The following is a 23,092-nucleotide window of genomic DNA, read 5'->3' as shown; positions in this document are numbered from 1 at the left end:
GGTCTTCCGGTGATAACAGAGCCGTTCAACTGGCGAAAAAGTGGCTTAAATACATTGCAGTCCATCTTCGCAAGCTACACTTGACCCAATGGTATTTAACGCAACAATGTACTGAAATTGTTGAGCTGCAGCTTGTCCGAAGATGAATTGCAGCAACCATTGGCTATCGGATCAATAGTGAAAGCTGCAAAGCATCCAAAACGTCAGCCAGTGTTTTCACCGGTTCGGTCACGTAGTCTTCAACCAAAACCCAAGAATGACATGAGGTTTTTGGATACACATTTTTAAGGTTTAATACACTTCAAACAATTCACTGGGTTTCAGATTGTTTATAACACTGAATAAATACTACTATACAGGAGTTCCGTTTCCGTCAGTGTTGACGACGAACATGAATGGTTGATCTGATCCGCAGACTTCCTTTAGATGTTGCAACAAATCTCGCTTGTGAAGAAACCTGTGACGACACCTCATGCAGACGAAAGTATAGTTGAAGTTGTCCACGTCCTTGCCAACTGCACAAAACAAAATTATCTATTGAATTTTGTTTTTAACTCGTATATAAAATGCACGTGAAAAGACTAGTGCCACTCTTTGAATTTTGTTGAGAATCTTCTAACTAAATTAAAAGTATTTTAAAAATTATTCCACCATCAATTGGTGTAAATGTTGCAAAAAAGCCAGTGACACATAAGTTGGATGTATGGTTGTTAGTCATGCTTTGCTTTCAGTAATTTTAACTCTTGGTGGGTGTAGGACGATATAACCCTATTGAAACGAAAAGTTTTGCTTAGCTTTCGAGTGTGAACTGCGAGCGCGGGTGAGATGGTGACTCCAAGTGCAAACTGATTTAGGCTCTGACGATAGGCAAGGACAACTAAGTAAGCAACTAGTTGGGTGGTTGCATGTACACCATTACTTCCAACCCCTTTACCCATTCCAAAATTCAATCACCAGTTTTATACGTATCGGTAACTACTAAGGCACATTGACACCCGATGTGAAATGGAATGAAAATTTTTCTTTAGGAAAACTTAGGATCGGTTCTTTTCTAACTAACCTCTGAATGTTGAGATTCTATTAGAAGTAAGTTAACGGCCCCTAACCTAATCCAACTCAACCTAAATGTAAAAGTTTTATTTCCTGTAGTATTTGAATTTACAGTATAGTCTCCAAAAACAAAAATGTTAAGGAAATGTTACAACTATCTCTCCAAATATCACTGTGATGTTGGCCTATACAAATAATACAGACACTTTTCTTAAAGTAGCTCCCCCCGTGTAAATTAAGGTGCTCTCTTTACCACACCAAATCTTCTTACCTCAGGTACAGACCTAAACCTTTGAAGAAGTGTTTATAAATCTTGAAGGGGGAGGAAAACTGATTAAAAGGCTATCGTCCATTTCCCCCAGTTATTAGCCATTTTCACATTTCCAAAATACCAAAAGCCGTTTTAGTAGGCAAGCAAAACATGTTTTAACTTACCAAAACAGTGTCCACACGTCAATTATGGCAGCATGTTTAAATTAAAACATCAGTTACAACTGAAAACAAGTATACTATACACACAATTTTGAATAAAAGTTCAAACAACGAAAAACACATTGAATTAATCGACTATAGCATTAACTTTAAGTATGGTAATTGCAACCAAACATTGATCAAACGCAATAAAACAATGTTGATAATAGCATTAGTTTATAATACCTAGATTATTATTTTAAAAACAGAATTTCACATTTTAAATGGTAACAATACCGTATATTTTACTTGCTTTGTTCAATATTATATTTAATGTGACTAAATTATATATAAATAAATATTCAAATATTTCATACCACTTACACACAGTAAGTTTATGTCCCAAAACAGATGTAAAAAAATCAACTTTTGCACTTTTTTTGCTCTAAGCTCTCAGCTATAGCCACCTATCTACGAGTATAGAAAAATATAGCTTTCTCAGATTAAGATAACTGTTAATGTATTCTAAAACCCTATCCAACAAAATCCTAACTATAACTAAGTTATTTTTAATTAAAATAATATATAAAATACACTACAGAAAGGTGTAGTATAAAAAACAATTACGATTTTTACATCACAAAATATCTCTTTATTTATAGATCACATCTATTCAACAGTTTAAAACTACAACAGAATTATATGTAAATAGAAAGAGATTGTAAAATTTAAATTTCTAAACTGTTATATAGGCGTTTCACTATTGTTGGACCGTAATGGACTCCAAGGCCCAAGGAAGTTCCGAGCCAAGTTCCAAGTGCTTGGAGGCGATGTGGTTCTTGAGATGGGCTTTTCTACGGCCTCTATAGGGGCAGAACTTACAGGTGAACTTGGCCTCCGTGTTACAATCAAACCTTTGATGATCCTGAAGATTGCGTTTGTATCTGTACATCTTCAGGCAGTTTTCACATTGGAACGGATAAGCTAAAACATTATAAAGTATATGTTAAACACCACAAAAATATTTGTAGATTGGTTAGTGATTTTGTGGGATGCTAAGATAAGATTATATTAATTTAGAAGAGACATAGGTTATATAATATGTGAAATACAAGAAAGTACAATACATGATTTGTAAAAATTTTAAATTGAAACCCCTGTAAGTTTAGTTTTCAATTTTCACTTTACAAGAAAGAGGAAACCTTTTAATTGCATGCTAAATCGCTTAACATTCACGAAATATTTTTTGAACTTCCTAAAACCCCCCTATTTTAGGAACGTCTATGATTATTTTGTGAATGTTAAGAGATTTGGCATGCAATAAATAATTATGATATTAAATATAAACTGGGCGATTAATTCTTTAAACAATTAAAGATATCTTCAAATTTGAAGGAATAAAAGAGAATTTTGAGGAATTTTTAAAATCGTTAATTTTTTAAGGATCCCAATTTAAGAATCATTCATGGACCAATAAATTCCCTAAAACACCCTCTGTTCACTTTAACGGGAGTACTTTTTCATATTTAAGACCACGAACAACTTGATCCTTTCTAAACGGCAGTTTAAATTACGTAAAAGTAATTAACTTTTTGATCGTGTCTCAGCCATACCATAAAGTTTAAATAAGTCATTTTTGTTTATGTTTCAATCAATAACAATGTGTAATTGGCTGTGTTATCCCTAAAAATAACACAGCCAATTAGGTAATAAAAGTGTTAATTTCAATGACTCAATATTAGGATCCAATTCAAATTTGTCAATGGTAGCTAAACAATGTACAGAAAACATTATAAAATGTCCTAACATGTTTTTATTTACATTCTGTATAAACAAATGTGCACTTCAAAAATTAATTCATGAGTGAACTAATTTCAAATCATTTAAAGAGTTGGATACGTTATTGATTGTTCAAGACTGTAGTGAGGTGACGGATATCTGTTCAGAGTGTTTGTTGATCAGATGAGATGTAAGATGAGCCCTTCTCCGTCCCTTGTAGTTGCAAAGGCTGCATGGAAACATTGGTTGAGTGTTGCACTCGTAGCGTCTATGTTGGTTAAGATGGCTCCGTCGTTTATATCGGTGGTCACAGGTTGGACATTTGAAGGCATATTCTGTGGAGCAGTTAAAATGTTAAATTATGGGCATGTAGGGGAGGGGGAGTAGAGGAATAAGTAGGTGGTTCCAATTTCCAACCGAAATCTTTAAAAGATTCAAGCACCAATATAAACGTAGTACTTGAAAACCCATTGTGTAAGGTAATTTGAATTATTGTTAACAATTTTAATATTCTCTTCCATATAAAAATATCACATTTTGACCAACGCGCGCAATATTTTGAATAGTTACTAAATCTTTTCATGTTATTTAAATATTATTACAGTAGACTCCCTCTTATCCGAACACCTCTTAACCGGACATCGATTTAACCACACTACACTCGTCGGAAATGACATCTCTTTAACCGGACAATTTTAATCAGCACATCGGTTTAACCGGACTAGATCAGCAGGAAGTGGGCGGTACTGTAACGACTGTTCTCGTGGGAAAGATTTGAGACCAGTGATTACATGTCTGAATACAATGCTCTCCTAAATTTAAGTCTAATATCACTGTAAACGGTCAATTTTAACGAGTTTTTAGGGACATCGGCTTAACCGAAAAACCGTTATCCGGACTGGCCTCGGTCCCGAGGAGTCCGGATAAGAGGGAGTCTACTTTAATTAATTATAAAAATTTAAATTATTTCATGTTAGTGGTGAGTGGAAGTCCCCCAGATTTAGCAGGGGTAGTTTTTGCGTGATGCATGTTTGTTATGTTGCCTTAGGGTGGTTTGAAGGAGCATTTTATGGGTAGTTTTGTGTTAAGGGTAGTTTTAAGTTTTAAGGGTGATTTTGTGTTTGGGTAGTTTTAGGTGTGGTTTTTTTGTTTATGGGTTGTTTTAGGGGTAGTTGTTTTTTGGGGTTGAAATATCCTCCCTTTGCTACCCTTAAGAATGTGATTGTAGGGATAGCAATTGTGTAGTCCATAGAGATATGTATGTGTTTTAATACTTTTAGCGGATTTTCATATACAGAATAAGGTATTACCGTAGTACTCATGGTAAGACCTGGACACGGGACCGATTTTTTTTTTTGTTTTGAGGTCCTTTTTGTGTTACCCTCCCTGTTGCAACAAACCTAAGTACTCGTTAAATCATTCTATTTGAATAGGGATAAAATGTGATATTTTTAACGAGGCTTTTTAGTGTAAATCCAATCAGGCAAATGGAAATTTACTTAGTCTGTAAGATTGCTGTGGCGGGAGTTTTTATAGTTATATATTATTTATAAATATAATATAATTTATATGTATTCTTAAATATATATATATTTATAGTTCTGTTCACTTTTTAGGGCTACTTTTTCAATAAATAAGTGAAATAGTAAAAACCATTTAATTAATAAAAATAGTTTTAAAAATTTAAACTTTATTACACTAAATATATAACTATGAATAAATTGTAATAAAATGAACTTCAGGATGCTCTGGTTTTTATTCACTTATATATACAAATTTGAACGTATGGTGTTTTTGGCCTCAGAGGACATCAAAACGACATAGGAAATCGGCCCCAGGTCCAGATCTGACCATGAGACCTACGGTAATAACTTATTTTCCCACATGGAAAAATCGCTCAAAAAATATAAATGTTTAATCAAACACACAAGCTAGATTTTTTTTGTCAATAAAACATAAGATTAAAACACTGAGAAAACACAAATGAACTTCCCAAATCAAAGATACAATTTATTAACATTTATTGTCTAGATACAATACACAAGTAGTTTGTTACACATAAGAGTTATTGCATTGTTTCTACCATTTGTTTTTCAAACATAGACATAACATCCCAATGAGTTTTTCCATGTGATTTTTGTGTATGTCTCCAAAATTGGTTGTGAGCTTGAAATTTCTTTGCACACCAAAAACAAGTTAAACCTTTAATTCCATTACAGAAGAAGTAGCAATGCACAAAAGCTTGAGGATATGATCTAGAATAATAAGATCTAGTTATGATACTTCGGGTTGCTCGGCTGTAATGATTAAATCTGTTTTTACAGTTTAAACATGTATATGTCTTGCCACTGGGATATAATTTAATTCCACGTTCCTTTAAACTATTGCCACAGAAAAGTTGCTTGTGGATTTCAACAAAGGTTGGATAGTAAGTTTGATCGCAATCTTCACATTGGATTCGTTCCAACTTAGGCTCATCTTCAGCAACTTGTCTCTGTGTATTGCTGTTGTCAGCTGACAGAGTTAGAAGCTGCTGCTTTGTTGTATGTAGATTGCTCTCAACACTGGTAGCCGAGGAAATGAGACCTGTTACAACATAGAGGTTAATGTGTGAATTAATGTAATTGATAAGGTAATGTTCGTCAAGTATAATAATAATTATTAACCTAGTTTTATTTGTTACAGGTATTGTAGTTTTAAAATTAATTTTCAAACAACAGTAATAGGATCATTTTTACTATAATTGTTGATGAAGATCACAATTCTTGGAACAAAATTTATCAGTTTTTCATCCCCCCAAAAAATAACATGCATAACACTAAAACATAAGTTTAGTGGGGAACACTGAGTAAATAAAGGTCTGATAACTCAAAAAGACTATTTATTTATTTTATTTATAATGTTTATTACATATATGCAATACAATCAAAATACACAATAAAAATCATCATCATGGACTATTTATACCATGTTCTTCTCAACAATTTCACTTTTTCCATGTGATTTTTTAAGTTTATCGAAAAAAAGATTTTTTCATAGTAAAATGTTTTTTTATAAATTATAATGAAGCTTAACTTGTATGTTCATTAACAAACTAAACTAAACTGATCCAAATTTTCACACAAACACACGTAGAACTTTTAAGACTAAAAATTTGTAAAGTAAAATTTGATTTTCCAGGAATTTCATAAAAGTTTGTTTAACAGTATTTTTAATTTTAAAAATCGAGATCCAATAAATTGATTATAGTTATATTCAGTCAATTAGTGGATACTGTAGCTTCAGCCATGAATTTTTCAAACATGGACAAACCATCTAATGGAGATTTTCCATGTGCCTTTTCTATATGTGTCCAAAACCGTTTACGAGGACAATAGGACTTTTCACACCAAAAACAAACAACAGACCATCCCGCATCACAGAAGAAGTTGTAGTGCACAAACATTTTGGGGTAAGACGTAGTTTTATAAACTTTAGCGTTTGTTCCTTTTTTTCTACAGTTCCCACATGCATAATAGCCATCAACAGAGGACCCAAAGCCTCGTTCTTTTATACTTTTACCACAGAAAAGTTTCTTGTGTATGTCAACAAATGTTGGGTAGTAAGTTTGATCGCAATTTTGACATTTGATTCGTTCCAACTTAGGGTCGTCTTCCGCTACTTGTCTCTGTATGTTGCTGTTGCCAGTTGACAGTGATATAAGCGGCTTCGTTGCTGTAACTAGCTTGCTCTCTAAACCTACCATCGAATTGAAATCTGTTACAAAACAGAAATACATGGATCAATTAATGTAATTGTTAACTAAACAGATATAATAGTATCATATTATGTTGGTCATGTATAAACCCTTAATTAACCTGCTTTTAGTTACAGTTTAATTACAGTTATCGTAGGTTTAAACTTAAGCTTTAAACTTAAGGGACACATTTAGCTCCTAGTAAAGCAACTAAAAAGAAGCCTTTTTTTAATCAACTCTAATGTTGGTTACGACCGTTTCAGAATCACAATGGCGTCAGACATAAATCTTGGCTGAAGCAGTTCGTCGAAGCTAAAACACGATAGACACACCTACGAATATTTGCAATACATATTAAAAATACAAAATGAACATTGTTAAAAATGTGTAATATACCTGCAATATATCATAGAGAAATGTTTTATATAGGCCTATACATAAAAATTTTCAAGAGGCTACTATAGAAGGTAACTCATAAGGCTTAGAGGAATGATACATATATACAAACTTTACATAAGGGCAACACCACAGTCTAAGGAAGGACCAAAGGAGGGAAATTTCGCCTCCCAAATACAATTACACCTAAAACACAAAAACAACCCCTAAACATAAAACCTACCCTAAACATAAACACCACCCCTAAAACTGACCCTTCAAACCACCCCTAGGAAACACGCAACACTCAAAAACTACCCCTGCTAAATCTGGGGGGCTTCTACTACGGTGGCGTAGTCCTGTAATCCAGCTACTAGGAGGTCACGATTTGTGGATATTTGTAGGCATGCATTGTGAATGTAATACATCAAACGAATGTAATAATGTATGTGAATGTAATACTCTCTTGTGTTGATTAACGTCCGCACTAGTGAGTACTACGACTATCCTCAGTACTATCCTGATAATTCGGGCAGTTAAAATGTGGTTCGGATTCCACTATAAACTTGGTCCCTTAGTTGCCATTGGCTGTATGGGCTATTAAGCTGTATCTAAGGAATATGTCGGCCTTAGTCACTGACAAAACTCGCGCCACTCATCCTACACTCATCTCAATTCATTCTTGGCTTAAAATACGTCCTACATTCGTATGGTCACCATTTCAAAGTAAAGTATTAAAGTATTAACACACACAGAACCTGGCTAACAGATATTTTGTAAATTGGATGTGATAGAGAATATTAATTTTATAAACATATACTGTATTATAAATTAAAACACCACTATTTTGTCACCGAAGACATCAACAACTCGTCTAAATGGCCTGGATGGGTGATGTTGTCTATATGTTGAGTGATATAGTGCCTCTTCATATTACTTCGCTGTTTAGTCCAGTAGTGACAGAATGAACACCGGAAGTTGGCCTCTTTGCCGCATTCGTTTTTCCGGTGTTGGTACAAGCTGCTCTTATGGCGATAGCCTCTTCCGCAGTTATCACAGTGGAAATCCTTGGTTTCTGAAATACCACATGTGACCTCTTTGCCGCACTCGTGTTTCCGGTCTTGGTACAAGCTGCTCTTATGGCCATAGTCACTTCCGCAGTCAACAAAGGGGAAATTCTCGTCTTCTGAAATACCAAATGTAAGATAATTTTATATGGAACATGAAGAAAAACTTAATATTGTTGGAACATTATAGCTTACTATATATTTTGCCTATATGACCAATTAAATTGGGAGGGTGATTTAAAAATGTAGAGTTATTTTTTATCAGAGTAGAAGTAACCATGTGTTCAAGAACCCTACTGGCTCGGTTGATGATAGCAATTAATAGGTAAGAGTAACAATTTCCATTTCTTAACAGTTAAGTATCCCATTAAATGCAACTTCCTTGTAAACAGTGTGAAATGTATGTTTCACTTCACTTCAATGAGACAGAATTGAAAACAACTGAAAAAAATATTTCAATGTGTATATTAATTCTGTTAAATTATGTAAACACTAGTGCAAGTTTATTGTCTTCAATGAAATACAGTAAAAAAAAAAACTACTATTGGTTCGACGTAACATAGTAACAAGACCAGGGTTTGAACCGTTCCCTTTTAAAAAATAAAAATGCTACTGTCGTAGAAAACACAAAATAAACCATAATATGACCACCACAAATAAAAAACAAACTGCATATCCGACTACAGTGCTTAAAGGGTGTCAAAAAGTAAAGCCAAATTCATAATAAATCTTACAATATTTTTATTTATATTGTATCTATACATTGAATGAATCATTAGCGTTAGAGTAAAATAGTTATATAATGTAATCACCATTTCAACAATACCTGAATTAAACATATGTGAATAAAATAGTGCAAAAATTGTAATATAACCAAACACGAACAATTATATTGTACACATACATTAGTATTTCTTGAGCAATGAGTAAAACCTAATTCAAATATACCAACACCCACTGTGTAAATTAATTGAAAATCAAGCTACTGAAAAACTTAGATAGGAGCGTCTTTTATGAGCGCCAAAATTGTAATGCCGTAAGAGGTAATGTGTAAGAGCGAGACAGTTTACCGCAGGACATGGACTCGGAAATCTCAGCTCGGGCTTTAGTAGCTATGTTGTGCCAATGAACAGCGCCGCAAGAAGCACTTGCAGACGTTCACGGCAACTGCCTTTGTAAACTACCCATACATGCTAGTAAAAACAATGAGTGGAGATTTATATAACAAAGAACAATCTATGCATCTCTGGTTTCAGAATTTTAAAGTAACAATTCTATAATGAGTTAAAGCAGTTTAAAACTGCCGTTTTTCGTCTACATTCAAAGAAGATTTTCAGCCTTTATGGTACGATATTAAAAATATTGAAACCGCAACACTCTAGATCATTTAATCCTCGTAAAAATGCCACCCTAACTTTCATTCTACGTTAAATGTAGCCTTCGGAAACACGGTTACCCCAGACCCTTGCGTTTACACAAAACGGAAGAGATAGGGCGGACCCTCGTGGACAGACCAAAAACTCAGCTCAGAGTGCACGACCCAGTCAACTTATCTAACACATCAATGGTCAACTCCATTGAACGCGTCTTCTCTATTTCCCTTCAACGCCATCAGTCGAGTCTGCACCTCGTCCACGATATAGTTTGTGATGTTGCCAAGGTTGTGTTTGCCAGACAAGTGTATCTTGAGGGAGCTCTTCTGCTTGCATCTGTATGGGCAAAGATGACATTGGAAGGCCGGAGCTTTGCCACACTCGTGCTTCCTATGCTGATACCAGCTGCTCTTATGAAGATAACGTCTTCCGCACCCAACACACTGGAAATTCTTAGTAGGCATATCTGAAATACCAAATGTAAAATCATTTAAGTCAGGATCGTGATGAAATACAACATTTTGTTTACACATATTGATTGAAATACTGCAACAATTTTTGTAAAGCCAATAAAGTAAATGAAAAACCATATAAATCCCGAAGTACCCAAGAACTTTTGAGAAAACTAAAAGTCACACCCCCATAAACCACATACTTAAAATGTTCGTCATAATGAAAAACTTGCGCAAAACTATCCATTATTTTATGAATTGTCCTTTAAGGTCGTAATTCCTTTCTAAAGGGAACTTTCCAAGTCCTAATGTTAAAATACCTCAGCTGTAGTAATTTGTTTGTTATTCCTTTAATTTATTAACATATTAAAATCAGGCGTGATTATTTGTTGGTATTACTGTATTCTGTTTTCTTTATTTCAGCTTAACTTAACGAATCAATAGTTTTTAATGATTATGAAGTCAAACAGGGTGAAGCCCGTGGGTAACAGCTAGTATAAATAAACAGTTACCACATACATTTGTATTTCTTGAACGAGTGAAATAGTTAGTAGAAGTAGCATTGAGCTTGAATGATTTGATTGATTAATTTAAAATTCTTAACGTCAACATAAACAATGAAATATGGAAAAAGCTATTAGCAATTATTTGATTTTTCAGAAATTTAACTATATGTGTACAAAGATATTATTTCCGCATTGGCTAATATATTGCAATAATTAGAGAAATGTCTTAAACAAGATTTCTATTGAATATAATATAGCCTTTTTTTAGACTGTCTGCAATGATGATTAATTTCATTTCAGTGAATTCATATAGAAGAAAATAGCTCAAAATTTTTTTTTCAAAGTATATATTATATATATTATTGTAGACAGACTTTAAATATAATATTTGTAAACGATAGTATTAGTTTTCTGTCTACTGTAATACATAAAAAACTACTGTAGTTCTAAATCTTATTCCTGTACTTTATAAATCCGAAATAAACTGCACATCTGGCCAAAGTGTGTTGAACAGTGTAAATCAATTAAAACAGAATCTTTAGTAAAAAAGTTTATTAAAATTCTTTATAGTTATATTGTATGTATACATTGAATGAGTATTAACATAACAGTAAAACGCTTATATAATGGTAATCACCATTTTTAACATACCTGTAATAAACTGAATTAATCTATAATCCACCTAAAGTAAATGAAGTACTGCACCAATATAACAAAACTAACAAAGAAACATTACAAAACAATATTGCTTAACAATTAACACACGTATGGTCACAGAGTTCTTGAGCAAAGAGTAAAACACAAATAAAACATATTAACTAAATAAGTATAAAAAATACCGAACAGTATCATAGTACGAGTAACACAGAGCGAACATTATTGAACAAAATAATTACAGAAAGTAAATATAAATATTCCAATCATTGTCAGACCTAATTCGCCTAATGGGCTTGACAACGATGATGTCCATCCAAGATCCAACAGAAATCAATTTCCGCTTACAATTTATATGTATTTTGAGTGTCAACAGTATGGATGTATGTTTCATGTGTTATTAGACGTATACGTACGTACGTTTTTGTATACCTTAACTTTCCGTAAATTTGCTAACACAAAACTGATCAAGAAGTTAGTTACTAAATAATTACAACAAATTTAAGAAATCAATATAGTACATAGCATTAAGATAAAAATCATAAACTATACTTGATTCTTAGTACTGCAATTACATTTTGATACAACATTAGTAACTTATTCTAAAAAGGCAAAGAACAGTACGTCATTTTTGAGAGAATAATAAGCTTCATTACCATTTAAGCAATACAAATTTAAAAACGAAGCCAATAATTTGCAAGCATTTAAATTTGTGCAAGAAATTAAACATTTCTCCAAGCAATTTTCTTATAATTTCCACTACACTGATTGAACATTTTACATCTAATCACTTAATAAAATCCTAGATAATTATAAATTATTCTTCTTAGAACAATCGCTTATTCTAAGCCTTTTCAAAATTCTAGTAACGTATCAACCCGTTGGCCGTATCTCCTCCCATTCCCTTACACGCCAAGCGCATCTGCACCTCGTCTACGGCAGAGTTTGTGATGTTGCTAAGGCTGTGTTTGCCAGACAAGTGTATCTTTAGAGAGCTCTTCTGTTTACACTTGTATGGGCAAAGATGGCACTGGAAGGCTGGCGCTTTCCCACACTCGTACTTCCGATGCTGATACCAGCCTGACTTGTATTTGTAAAAGCGACCGCACAACGGGCACATGTAGTTACCTGGAAAATCATGGCTTTTAACATTTAAAGTACAATAAGCAAAAACGTCTCGTAGGGATTGGACTTGTTAAAGGTTTCAATGACATGTGATAATGGGTTGAAACTCACTATCTAGGACTTACTATTGAGGGTCTTATTGGATTCCACTGTATTTTTAAGTAAGCCGCAGATCCTTGAATTAAATAAGGTCAAGGTGTGTTTTTTTGTGAAATGTTCTCTGTTAAAACTACTGTAACAGGATAATAGTGTGGTAAAAGGATAATGGTGTTTGTCAATTCGTTGATTAGATCCTCGAAGAGCCACTGTTGTAGTAGATAATTTCTTATCGGGTTAGGTGCCTGTTTATTTACGTATTTACCTGTAAAAAGTTTTTTCTACAAACCGATATTGGTCTCTGTACAAATTAAAGACTTTTTTTTATGATTTGCTAAAGATTGTGTATTTCTGTGAAAATAATGCCAAACTACAATTTGGACTAATTATATTTAAAGCACCATTTGAACAGAAGAAACCCGGTATAAATTAATTGTATGTGCTACAAGTCATTGCTGATCACAGATTTGCCAAAAGTTGGTATTGTAACAACGTAAAACTAAAAGCATAATGTTCAAAAAAATGAATTGGAGGTAAAAGCCAAAGTTTTTGAAGGATTTAAAAGCTGTTATGGTTTTGCAAACTTTGGGTTTTGTATATACCTGCTTTTAGTAGTCCTAAGATTGCACTCTGTAACAAGGTTTGGACAAAAACTGCCATCCTCCGATGGATATCTTTCTTAAGGTCACAATTCACCTGATATATATACTATAGTCTGTATGACATAGCCGTCCCATAAACCTTCGTCTACCTGGGGACTGGCCTATGGTAGAAGGGAAAGAAAATAGGTTCCATCAAGGAAACTATAGAACAGGTTGAGAATGGACTTACGTAACCAACTACTGAAGATGATTTTTATCTGTGGCATAAGCAGGGTTTTGCACTGTTCTCGTTTCAAAAGTATATTTATCACAGACATCTAGTTGTTGCTTTAAAGGAAAACTCTACAAAAATTTAAATAAAACCATAGCGTTTTACAGGTATAAAAAATATATGTAAAATCTTTACCAATTAAATATTTCATTTAACCATTGGGGTACTTGAATATTTTGTGAAATGTCAATCACGATAGTAAAATCACTTGCAAGAAAATGTGTTAGTAAAACACCTACTATGTGAGTTAAAATTTTAAACACGTCTCATAACAATACAGTATATATATTAACTCAAAATTATTACAATTCATGCAAACCCCTAGAACTTGCAAGAGATTGATTCCTCTAGTGTTTTTTTTTTTCAATTTTGAGCAATAAATGATTTTCTAAAGTGGAATAATTATAAACCTAGCAAATCAAAGGGAAAGAAGAAAGGTTTCAATACACCAAAACCAAAAATCTTTTGTATCTATAAAGTCTTTCTAATGATATATCATGAAAATAGTACTGATACATCATAATCTGTTTGTTACTAAACCCAATCCCAATACTATAACTCCACCAATATGCTCTCTTTACCGTATAAAGGGCTAAAAAAGTATTAAATGGGGGGGAAGCATGAAGAAGGGGGGTACGAAAGGGGGAGGGGAAGTATGAAAGTGAGGGGGGGTATAAAAGGGCTAATGATTTTGTGCTAGTTAAAATTATTTGTATTCAAAATTTAATTATTAAACTGCTTACAACTACATAATTAAATGTGAGATCTATTTCTTATAAAAAAATCACAAAAGTCTCTTGGAAGAAAATTGTTGACCAGTCGTACTTTAATACAAAACCAGACATTATTCAATAAGTAACGATTGCTTAAAAAACAGGGGTTACTAAAAAATTTAAGTAACCTTACTCTACAGCATTAAAATAAAACTATTTAAGAACTACTGTACTATAAACAAATTAAGTATTAAAATTAACAAAACACATAAAACTTCAAAATAACATAGGTATAGAAAGAGATCAAAATGGATTTCCTTTTTGTCACAAAACAAAAATGAGATTTTTCTTACATTACTGTTAAATTACATAATTTTTCATGATTGCTATTTAAGCATAATCAAAGGCAAGAGTTTTGTATACATGGGGGACCTTTTCCGTTAATTCACTACCACTATTAGAATGTTGTTAGGTTAGGTTTTTCCAACTCAATACTAAACTCAACAGCAACCTAACATAACCAAACCAACGTTCAATTCTCTACCACTTCTATTAATAATAATCTATTCTTCTAAAAACTAGTGGTAGTGAATTAACGGAAAAGGTCCAAAAATTATTCGTACTTAATGGCTGAAAACAAATTCAAAACTAAATTTTTATTATTATTAAAGTAGATCGTTGTTGCAATATAGCAATTAGTTAATTCATCACTTGTTATATACCATTACAATGTGTAACAACTTATAGGTACTTTAATAGATAATAAAAGAACCTTTCATAGTTAAAACCAGTTACAATTTCAACCAACGTGAATAAAATAATACACCTACATTTTATGTATCTTAATACATGTGGGCAATAGTTTTTTTTTTTTTTTTAGTTTCAATGTAATTAATACTGATGAGTTCCCAAAAATAATAATTTTCTGATCATTTGTTCTCAAAATAACGCACAGGTGATTTGTATAAGTTGTAAAGGTAAACAGGTTATGATGGGGCTAATATAAATAAGAATATTAGGCACTTAGATGTATGGAAAGGTAATTAATTTACAACCATATACTCTACTCTTGAATTATCTACACATTTCGTATAACATGTTGTATTGAATTAAGCCTATTGTTTTTGCAAATTAAAAACACGATACTTTATATACTCGATACTTTGAATATTTCCTTTCAAATGTTTAAGTATTGCGCCACACAAAGTTCAGTATACTACATTCCTCCACTGTACTGGTTCGCCCTTACTTCAATATCCACGGGCTCGAGGCAAATGTAGACAAATTAAATCAAAGTTGCAACAATATCTAAAAACTTAATTAGTGGACATCACTGGATAATACTATCTTGTCAAGGGTCCTTAAATGATTAAGAAGAGTTCAACCTTGAACGCCCAGGATTAGAATCTCTAACCAAATCACTAATGTGACACTGGTCCATCGACGATACCATGTTCTGGTGCCTGTGTGCATAGTGGATCCTTAAGTTTCCTTTGAGTTTGCTCCTGTAAGGACACAGTTCACATTGAAACTTCGCTTCTTTGCCACACTCGTGTTTCCTGTGTTGATAAAGTCCTGCAGGATACGTGTATCTTCTGCCGCAGTCGACGCAAACATGGTTCTTCCTCATGTCACCTGCAGGGAATGTTTTAATGTTAGTGGATTTTACTAGGTATATAAATGATGGTTAAAAGTTAGTTTTTGGACCGTTACTACTCTTTTATTTACACTGATTTTATTGACTAATTTGGTCTTTTGGGCAACCAATCAATGCCAATAAAACTAACTGCAAGAAAATTCAATAGGATTTTTATGCGAAAGTATCAAAATACTGTTTGTGGGTTATTTCGATTCATAACAAAAACCTTCAACTTTGAGTGTGACATAAACAATATTAATTTAACCTTTCAGTTTAAAGTTAAAAACAACTTTGCATAATCACAAATAACATTTAAACACAAAGTCACTATTTTTACCAATAGAAACTTTCTCATAGTTGAGTTTTTAATTGTTTTCTAGTATGCACTATTTAAATTGACAAAGTTGATTACAATGTATAAAAAATAACAATAAAGCTTGGTAATACCTAAAGATTTTAATAAAATTTTCCGCTTCTTGACGTTAATAAATAGTATAAATTTTTACACAAAAAGTATTTACCTGTCTAGGATGCAGCAGCTTTTAATCTCCACATGAGAGAAAATGTTATATTTATTGGTTAAGACATACTTCAATTGCAGAATCTTTCTGAGAAAGCTACAAACACAATTTCTCAAAGGATTGTTATACAATTAGACTTGAAATACAATTGAACCTCGACAAACAGTCTAATGGGGAGTATCAATAATTAAGACTTGTCATCAAGTTGGCTTCTATCCAGGTTTACAATATAATAATGAATTGTAGTATACTTGAAAGGTATTTAAAAATTACACTTGCTATCAATAGCCAATTAATTATTATCAATGGTCTTCTTTGCAAAATTCCACTCTATATGCAGATGGGCTGTAGCAAAATAGCTTTCGCCAAAATGGGATTTTTCAGGGAAGAATCTCCACCCTTCAAAACAGAAACTGCTTAAGGAAACTATCCTCAGAACAGAAAAGGGTTATCCCTAATCCCAACCATTCTTTATTATCTCTTGATTACGTCCACCAACAGAAGAATGAACTAATATTTGAGACCATCTCAATTCTTAAAACACAACAAAAGGTCACTGTATTGTCCACGTTCACCCACATCCAACAAAACCTCCAACCAAAGTACTTAACTAAGAGGTGCGGGGGAAAGAAACAGTTGTAGAAAATAAACTATATATTTAACATGTCCAACTAGTAATGTTTGATATAATGAGTGCGCAGTGTATCCATGCGGCTAGCCCGATAGGGGCACAGATGGCACTGGAATTGCGCAGATTTGCCACACTCATGTTTGCGATGCTGGTAGAGGCCGCTCTTGTAGGTGTATCGCTTGCCACAGTCACACACGTATTGCTTGCAAAGCTTCACGACCGCTGTGGGGCCTAACAGAAAGTGAGGTTAGAATCAAGGACGCCTTTGTTCTTGTAGATTGATTGTATAGCCTAATATGTGGAAATGTTTCAAAATGGACGTTTAATGGCTTTTGGATACTAAGCGGGACACTAACCTTCATCACAAAGAAGTAAGGGACAGAGGATGGTACACTTAAACAGTGTCTAAGGCAAATTCCCACACCCCCCCCCCTTGCCCATGTGTACTACAACGCTCACTGTGGAGGAGGACCCTGATCTCTGTGCAATAGAATTTCCACAAAGTGCTCGCAGTTCGGGCTCTTCCTTGGTTGTAACAAGTACATTTCCTCAAAGTAGTGCTGAAACCACTTGGTTGTCTCATAAGCGTGTTTCCTCTGAACCTTACTACTCTGTGCCTAAATGCAGCAAATTGTTTATTAAATTAGACTATAGCAGAATAAACCGTTTGAATGTGCTACTTTCGAAGTTTCATTTTCTCTTAGTTATCGATACTGAATTGACGGTAAATACTATAATTCATCTGATTTTAACCCCTCAGTAGGTTAATGTTTTAGAAAAAACATCACTAAGGTGTATTTAAACTTATCCTGTAATAATTTACAACCCTTTTTAAAATATCTTGATCCAATATATCAACTGTAAATCCTTTCAGAACGAGAGTAATAAATCGAGTGGATTAGGTTATTTTGTCACTACAGACGCACCTAAATGCTGATCAGTTAAGTTACTTTGATTAAAACTAAATATTTTCGTAATATTACTGTCAAACAATATACAAATAAACAAAATTTTGATATTAAGACTGTAACTTTAAAACATCTTTTGTTTACTAAAAATTTAAAACTATTGCATTATACTTGGGTAGTTTGAATCAAGACATAATGAAAAAAATTCCCAGGATTCATATTATTTCACATAGATATGGAAAATATATTTCTTTATTGATATAAAATCATGACTTTACATCCAATTATTGGTAGTAAGTAGTAAGTTGTAAGTAGTAAGTCATTGATTATTGGTAGTAAAAAAGTAATTGGAAGATGTTAGTTTAGTAATAATGAATTAAGAGACAAAACCATACTTAGTGCACGACATGTAAGTAAGAAGGTATGACACGTAAGAAATTAAAGCTTTTTGTTAGAAGGTAAAAATATTATTTCCACTTACGAATACTCTTCATCCGCATCAGTGTACAGTGTCAAAACTAATTATTTGTACATTGCAAAAATAAAAATAGGAAATCACATTCACAATCTTAATGAGACAAATTACACTTAACATAGGGATATAATGATTATTTGTAGATAAATACTATGTCAATGCAGACAATTTTGCTCATTGAGATATAATTTAAAGAATCCACACAATCAACTATCCACTTGATAAAACATTATGGATTTACTTACAAAAATGAGCATATCACAATCTATATATTAATAGGCAAGCATGTTTCTTTAAAACCTTTTTTCTCAGCTCGTGTGCATCGTAGGGAAAATCTATGCATACCGTTGGAAAGCTATTTTCCTGTAGGTGTGCAGAATCCCTTTATAAATTTAAATAGGCTCAATGATAAGCACAAAAATGAGTTTAAAAATTTGAAAAAATTAACATGGATCTTATGCGTTGCTATGCTGGTTACGAAATAACAACGAAATATAAACAGAAAATCAAAACAAATGGAAGAAACTCCAATCACATGTTTTATTTACAGTGTGGGGTGAAAATAGATAAGTGAGTACATTACATATTTTTGGTCGAGTTTCGACCACTGGACGACCTCTCGTTACTTTCTTAATCCATAAATTTAAATGATTGTTTTAAAGTTATACAACTGGTCTTAACTTAATTTTACGGTAAGATCGAGAAATTTTAATCTAATCATCATGAGAAGTCATCTCTATCAATGCATTTAGCATATGCTCTCTTCCTGCTAAGACGCCATGTTTTAGTGCCTTGTGTTTCTTCAGCGTATCCTTCCTCCTTGCCTTGAACGAGCAAGCGTCGCAGGAGAAAGAGGACACTTTGGCGCATTCATACTTCTGATGACGTTGAAGTCCTTTCTTGTATTTGTAACTCCTCAAGCAAACCTCGCAGACAAATCCGAAAACATCTGCATTCAAGACATCAAACATTCAGTATTTGTCAGTTAAAAAACTGCAAAATAATCATTTTGTATGTGGTTTATTTTTCCCCTATTATTATTGTATGATTTCTGTGCTTTGACATATTTACTGAGGACAAGACCCTCGATAAGAATTCCCTTGATAACAAGGGGCATTTTAAAATACCCATGAGAGTCTTGTTGTAGAATAAGGGCTTGATGTCCAACAGCTCAGGGGCTACACACATGGATTTAAAAAAAGAGTCTTGTTATCAATGTCCTACTGTTCTGATAATTGTCTTAGCAGAAAACCTTAAGGTTTACAAAATAAACAACATACTTTTGGCTACATGAACACATTAAGGCATCATTTCAGTAGATCAATTATAAACTCAACAAACTATAGGAACTTTGTGTAATGAATGGAACACAAGTAAAAAGGCATGACTTTTATTTGATAAAAATATAGCTTACAGAAGCCACACCAACGACTATGAATGTATTATTTTCTGACTAGATACTAGATCATTATCATTAAACAGAATAATAACAAAGCAAACAAATAAGCATAAATAGACAAACTCTTTAATTTTTTTCTATGGCACTAACAATCCTGAATACATTACAAGTCACACTTTTATGAAATATTAAATATTCATTGTATTTCCAAAATGACTGTAACAAAAGTAAAATAATTTCCAAAAAAGGTCAAAAACATTAATTATCAAAGTCTGCACATAAACCTTAGTTACATAGAAGCATAGATTAAAGGATTGGACATATTGATGTAGACATATTGAGTGGCATATGTCCACTCCTTTAATCTATGATAGAAGGGTTCTGTACTTAATACATTTGACATTTCTGATACCTGAAATAAAGCTTTTAAAGAAATCTTAGGTTAAAATTTGAACAATTTCCTTTAAATGTTATTTCATAAAAAGAATTAAACATCCTTTTACATAGATACCCAAACCAAGTCAAACCAGTCTTTCTACGTGGTCTTTGGTTTCTTTTTAAATCATGCCCATGACACAATTGAATTGTAGTTCTTCATGGCAGTAGGTATGAAAATGTGTTTCTGAGTCATTTTCAGTAGTAGTTATAAAAAGGGAGTTCTGCGTCGACCAAAGTGGTTGGGGATATAGGACTGGAGTAGCAAGGCAATGGAGGAAGAAGTGAGGGGAGAAGGTAGATCTTCGTGAAGGTTGAAATGAACATAAAGGAATGGGGATTGGGGTCATCATGTGTTTCTGTTAGTAAATTTCCCTGTCACCAAAACCGTCTAGAAGAGAATCAGACGCAGCGTGTTTAATGTAGTTAATTTCCTTTTCCGACAGGTGCCTCAACTCTGTTGCAGTCTCTATTCCATGCTTCATGCTCAGATGTTCCTTCAGCTTGTACCTTCTGGACGCTCGGTAGTCACAAAGCTCACAGCTGAAGTTGTTTTTGGAGGATCCGCACTCATGATAACGATGTCGGTTTAGCGACTTCTTATACTTGTATCGTTTTCCGCAGTCTCCACACATGTAATTTCCTGTACATCATAGGTGTATAAGAAAATACAAATTCAAAGCTATATTCAATCATAAGTGTAATTTTAATAACTTGTTATCACTCTTTAATATTGTAAAAATCTAATGATGGGATTTATTAATTAAATATTTAAATTATCAGGTTGGTAGTCAGAATTTAAAATAAAATCTCCAATCCTAATGTGTTATACTCATTTGAATTTTAAAGGTGTTTAGTGACAGATTTAATAATAATTTTAACAATAACTAAGTTCATTACATGAACCTTTCTCTTAAATTTCTTACATATTTAAGTTAGTCTCCAGTACAGGTAAAGTAGTACGGTAGTTAGTGACAGTTACAAATAGTTACTAAGTTATGCTTTAAAAACTGTTATTTTGTGGTAGAATGTAAAATTAAAGCTTCAGATGAAATAAAAAAAAAATTATTTATTTGAATAAAAAGTTACATAACAAAAGTAGTTCTTCACAACAATAAATATAATATCACAAATCTATAATCAAAAGTAATTCTGACGTATCTCATTACACTTTAAATATGTTTAAAGTTTTAATAAGTCTTAAAAAACCCAAAATAAGACTTGGAAACGTAAAAAAAATTGAACTTTTTTTTTTTTTTTTTGAAATTGAAATTTCAGACTTTTCAAAAAATCACAAACATGATAAAATATTCAACATAGACAATAGTCACACAGATTCAAGATGCAATCATATAAACAGCGGGTTCCATTCTGCTAAATCGGGGAAGTTGTGGGCAAAGTTGCCGGAGCGATGTTTTACCAACACGTGACTGCGAAGATTTTCCCGCCTTTTTGCTCTATGTGGACAAAAGGTACACTGGAACATCGCTTCTTTTCCGCACTCGTACTTCCTGTGCTGAACGAGCCCATGTTTGTACTTGTAGGAACGATTGCAGCGCTCGCATGTATATATAGTTTGATTCCTTGCTGAATTTCCAGTTATAGATGATGCTGAGGAAGGAAATGAACAATTAATACATTTTCTATGTTTAATGAAACAATAAATTTCCAACTAGGGTTTTGTAACATTTAGTGTTTGCTTCGGAACTCGGCCCGATCTATTTTTGTTTTCAACAGATCCAGTCATAAAAACTAGTTCCGGTCAAAAAAGGAGGTAAATACAGATTTTAAAAAAAATATGCAATAACATGGAGAGGTAAGGTACCGAGGAAACACGCTATGGGACAACAGTGCGCTTTCAGCTCTAGAATGGTGGGACCAAAATATTCGTGTGACAAGCAAGAGCCCAAACAGCGGGATCAATTCCTATCGCACAGGGCAGAGGGTCTTCCTCCACAGTGAGCATTTTCATTGTACTATGTGCAAGGCCAGGGGGGCTTTGTCCTAGACACCAGCATAAGTGCTGGACACCATATTAGTGCAGCAAATGTTGCTGCAAAACACAGATAAGTACATGTATTTTTATCGGTTTTTACAGGTGTCTGCGCATACTATAGTTGAACAATTTTGTATCGTTTTTCTTCTAAAACAAAGAAAATGAATATAAAAACTTGACATTGTACCTATAGCATTTGGTTCTTTGAAAGGTTCTATACATTTGGAGATGACTCACTATTGTTAAATTCTGAATAAATGTATTTCAATTAAATTGGCAAGCCTATTTTTTATGGACATTTATTTTATACAAAGTCAACTTTTTGCTCAAATGTACCAGAACCCTAAGCAATATGATTCTGGTACATTTGAGACAAAAGTTGACTTTGTATCAAACAAATGTATCTTCTTTTAGCTACAAGAGATTATAGTTAACTTAGAGCAATGTCATAGGATTAAAGCGGAGATGTGTAACTTTTTAACAAACACCACTAAAAAAACTTGGCGTAATGAGTTGATACCAGATATTTTGTGGAATTTATTTGATACTGCAAACAAAATCGCTAATATTTTTTAAATAATTTTATTTACACCAACACTTTTTTGTGTTTTATAAATACATGTCTCTTCAAGTTTCCTTTCTGGGATGTCTTAAATGCACAAAAAGAACACTGGAACATAGCTTCTTTGCCACATTCATACTTCTTATGCTGAAACAATCCTTGTCTGTACTTATAAGTTCTACTGCAACCCTGACATCTGTATGGGTTTTGGCTGCCTGAAGTGCTGTCAATGTCATACAAAGCTGAAAGATTAAGATATAACATGTTATATAAACTACATGATGTTGTAATAATACTTGGAACCTCGATAAGAAGA

The 23,092-nt window shown here is 33.1% G+C and overlaps 3 protein-coding genes across 3 annotated transcripts in view; all 3 read right to left on the bottom strand.

The window, feature by feature from the left end:
• Positions 1-351: 351 nt before the first annotated feature.
• On the bottom strand, positions 352-9,498 carry LOC129003383 (zinc finger protein 761-like). Its single transcript, XM_054431675.1, has 6 exons — positions 9,489-9,498; positions 8,289-8,537; positions 6,802-6,978; positions 5,692-5,826; positions 2,344-2,445; positions 352-515 (listed from the first exon to the last, which is right to left on the bottom strand). Exons 1-6 carry the CDS (start codon positions 9,496-9,498, stop codon positions 352-354), a joined length of 837 nt encoding a protein of 278 aa, XP_054287650.1.
• A 2,767-nt stretch (positions 9,499-12,265) lies between these two features.
• On the bottom strand, positions 12,266-20,853 carry LOC129003382 (zinc finger protein 62 homolog). The gene is made up of 5 exons (XM_054431674.1): positions 20,601-20,853; positions 19,512-19,562; positions 17,131-17,232; positions 15,633-15,845; positions 12,266-12,531 (listed from the first exon to the last, which is right to left on the bottom strand). Exons 1-5 carry the CDS (start codon positions 20,851-20,853, stop codon positions 12,266-12,268), a joined length of 885 nt encoding a protein of 294 aa, XP_054287649.1.
• A 677-nt stretch (positions 20,854-21,530) lies between these two features.
• Positions 21,531-23,092, bottom strand: part of LOC129003381 (oocyte zinc finger protein XlCOF6-like) — a 37,700-nt gene continuing 36,138 nt past the window's right edge. Inside the window, exon 12 of the mRNA XM_054431673.1 lies at positions 21,531-21,890. Coding sequence (XP_054287648.1) covers positions 21,567-21,890 — 324 coding nt within the window. The 3' untranslated portion in view covers positions 21,531-21,566. The remainder of the gene's footprint in view (positions 21,891-23,092) is intronic.

This window comes from Macrosteles quadrilineatus, unplaced genomic scaffold, assembly GCF_028750875.1.
Source record: "Macrosteles quadrilineatus isolate MER2022 unplaced genomic scaffold, UCM_ALF_1.0 Scaffold_9__3_contigs__length_116548681, whole genome shotgun sequence".
NCBI lineage: Eukaryota > Metazoa > Arthropoda > Insecta > Hemiptera > Cicadellidae > Macrosteles > Macrosteles quadrilineatus.
The sequence above is the reverse complement of the archived record's forward strand: the minus strand, read 5'-3'. Positions and strand labels throughout refer to the sequence as shown.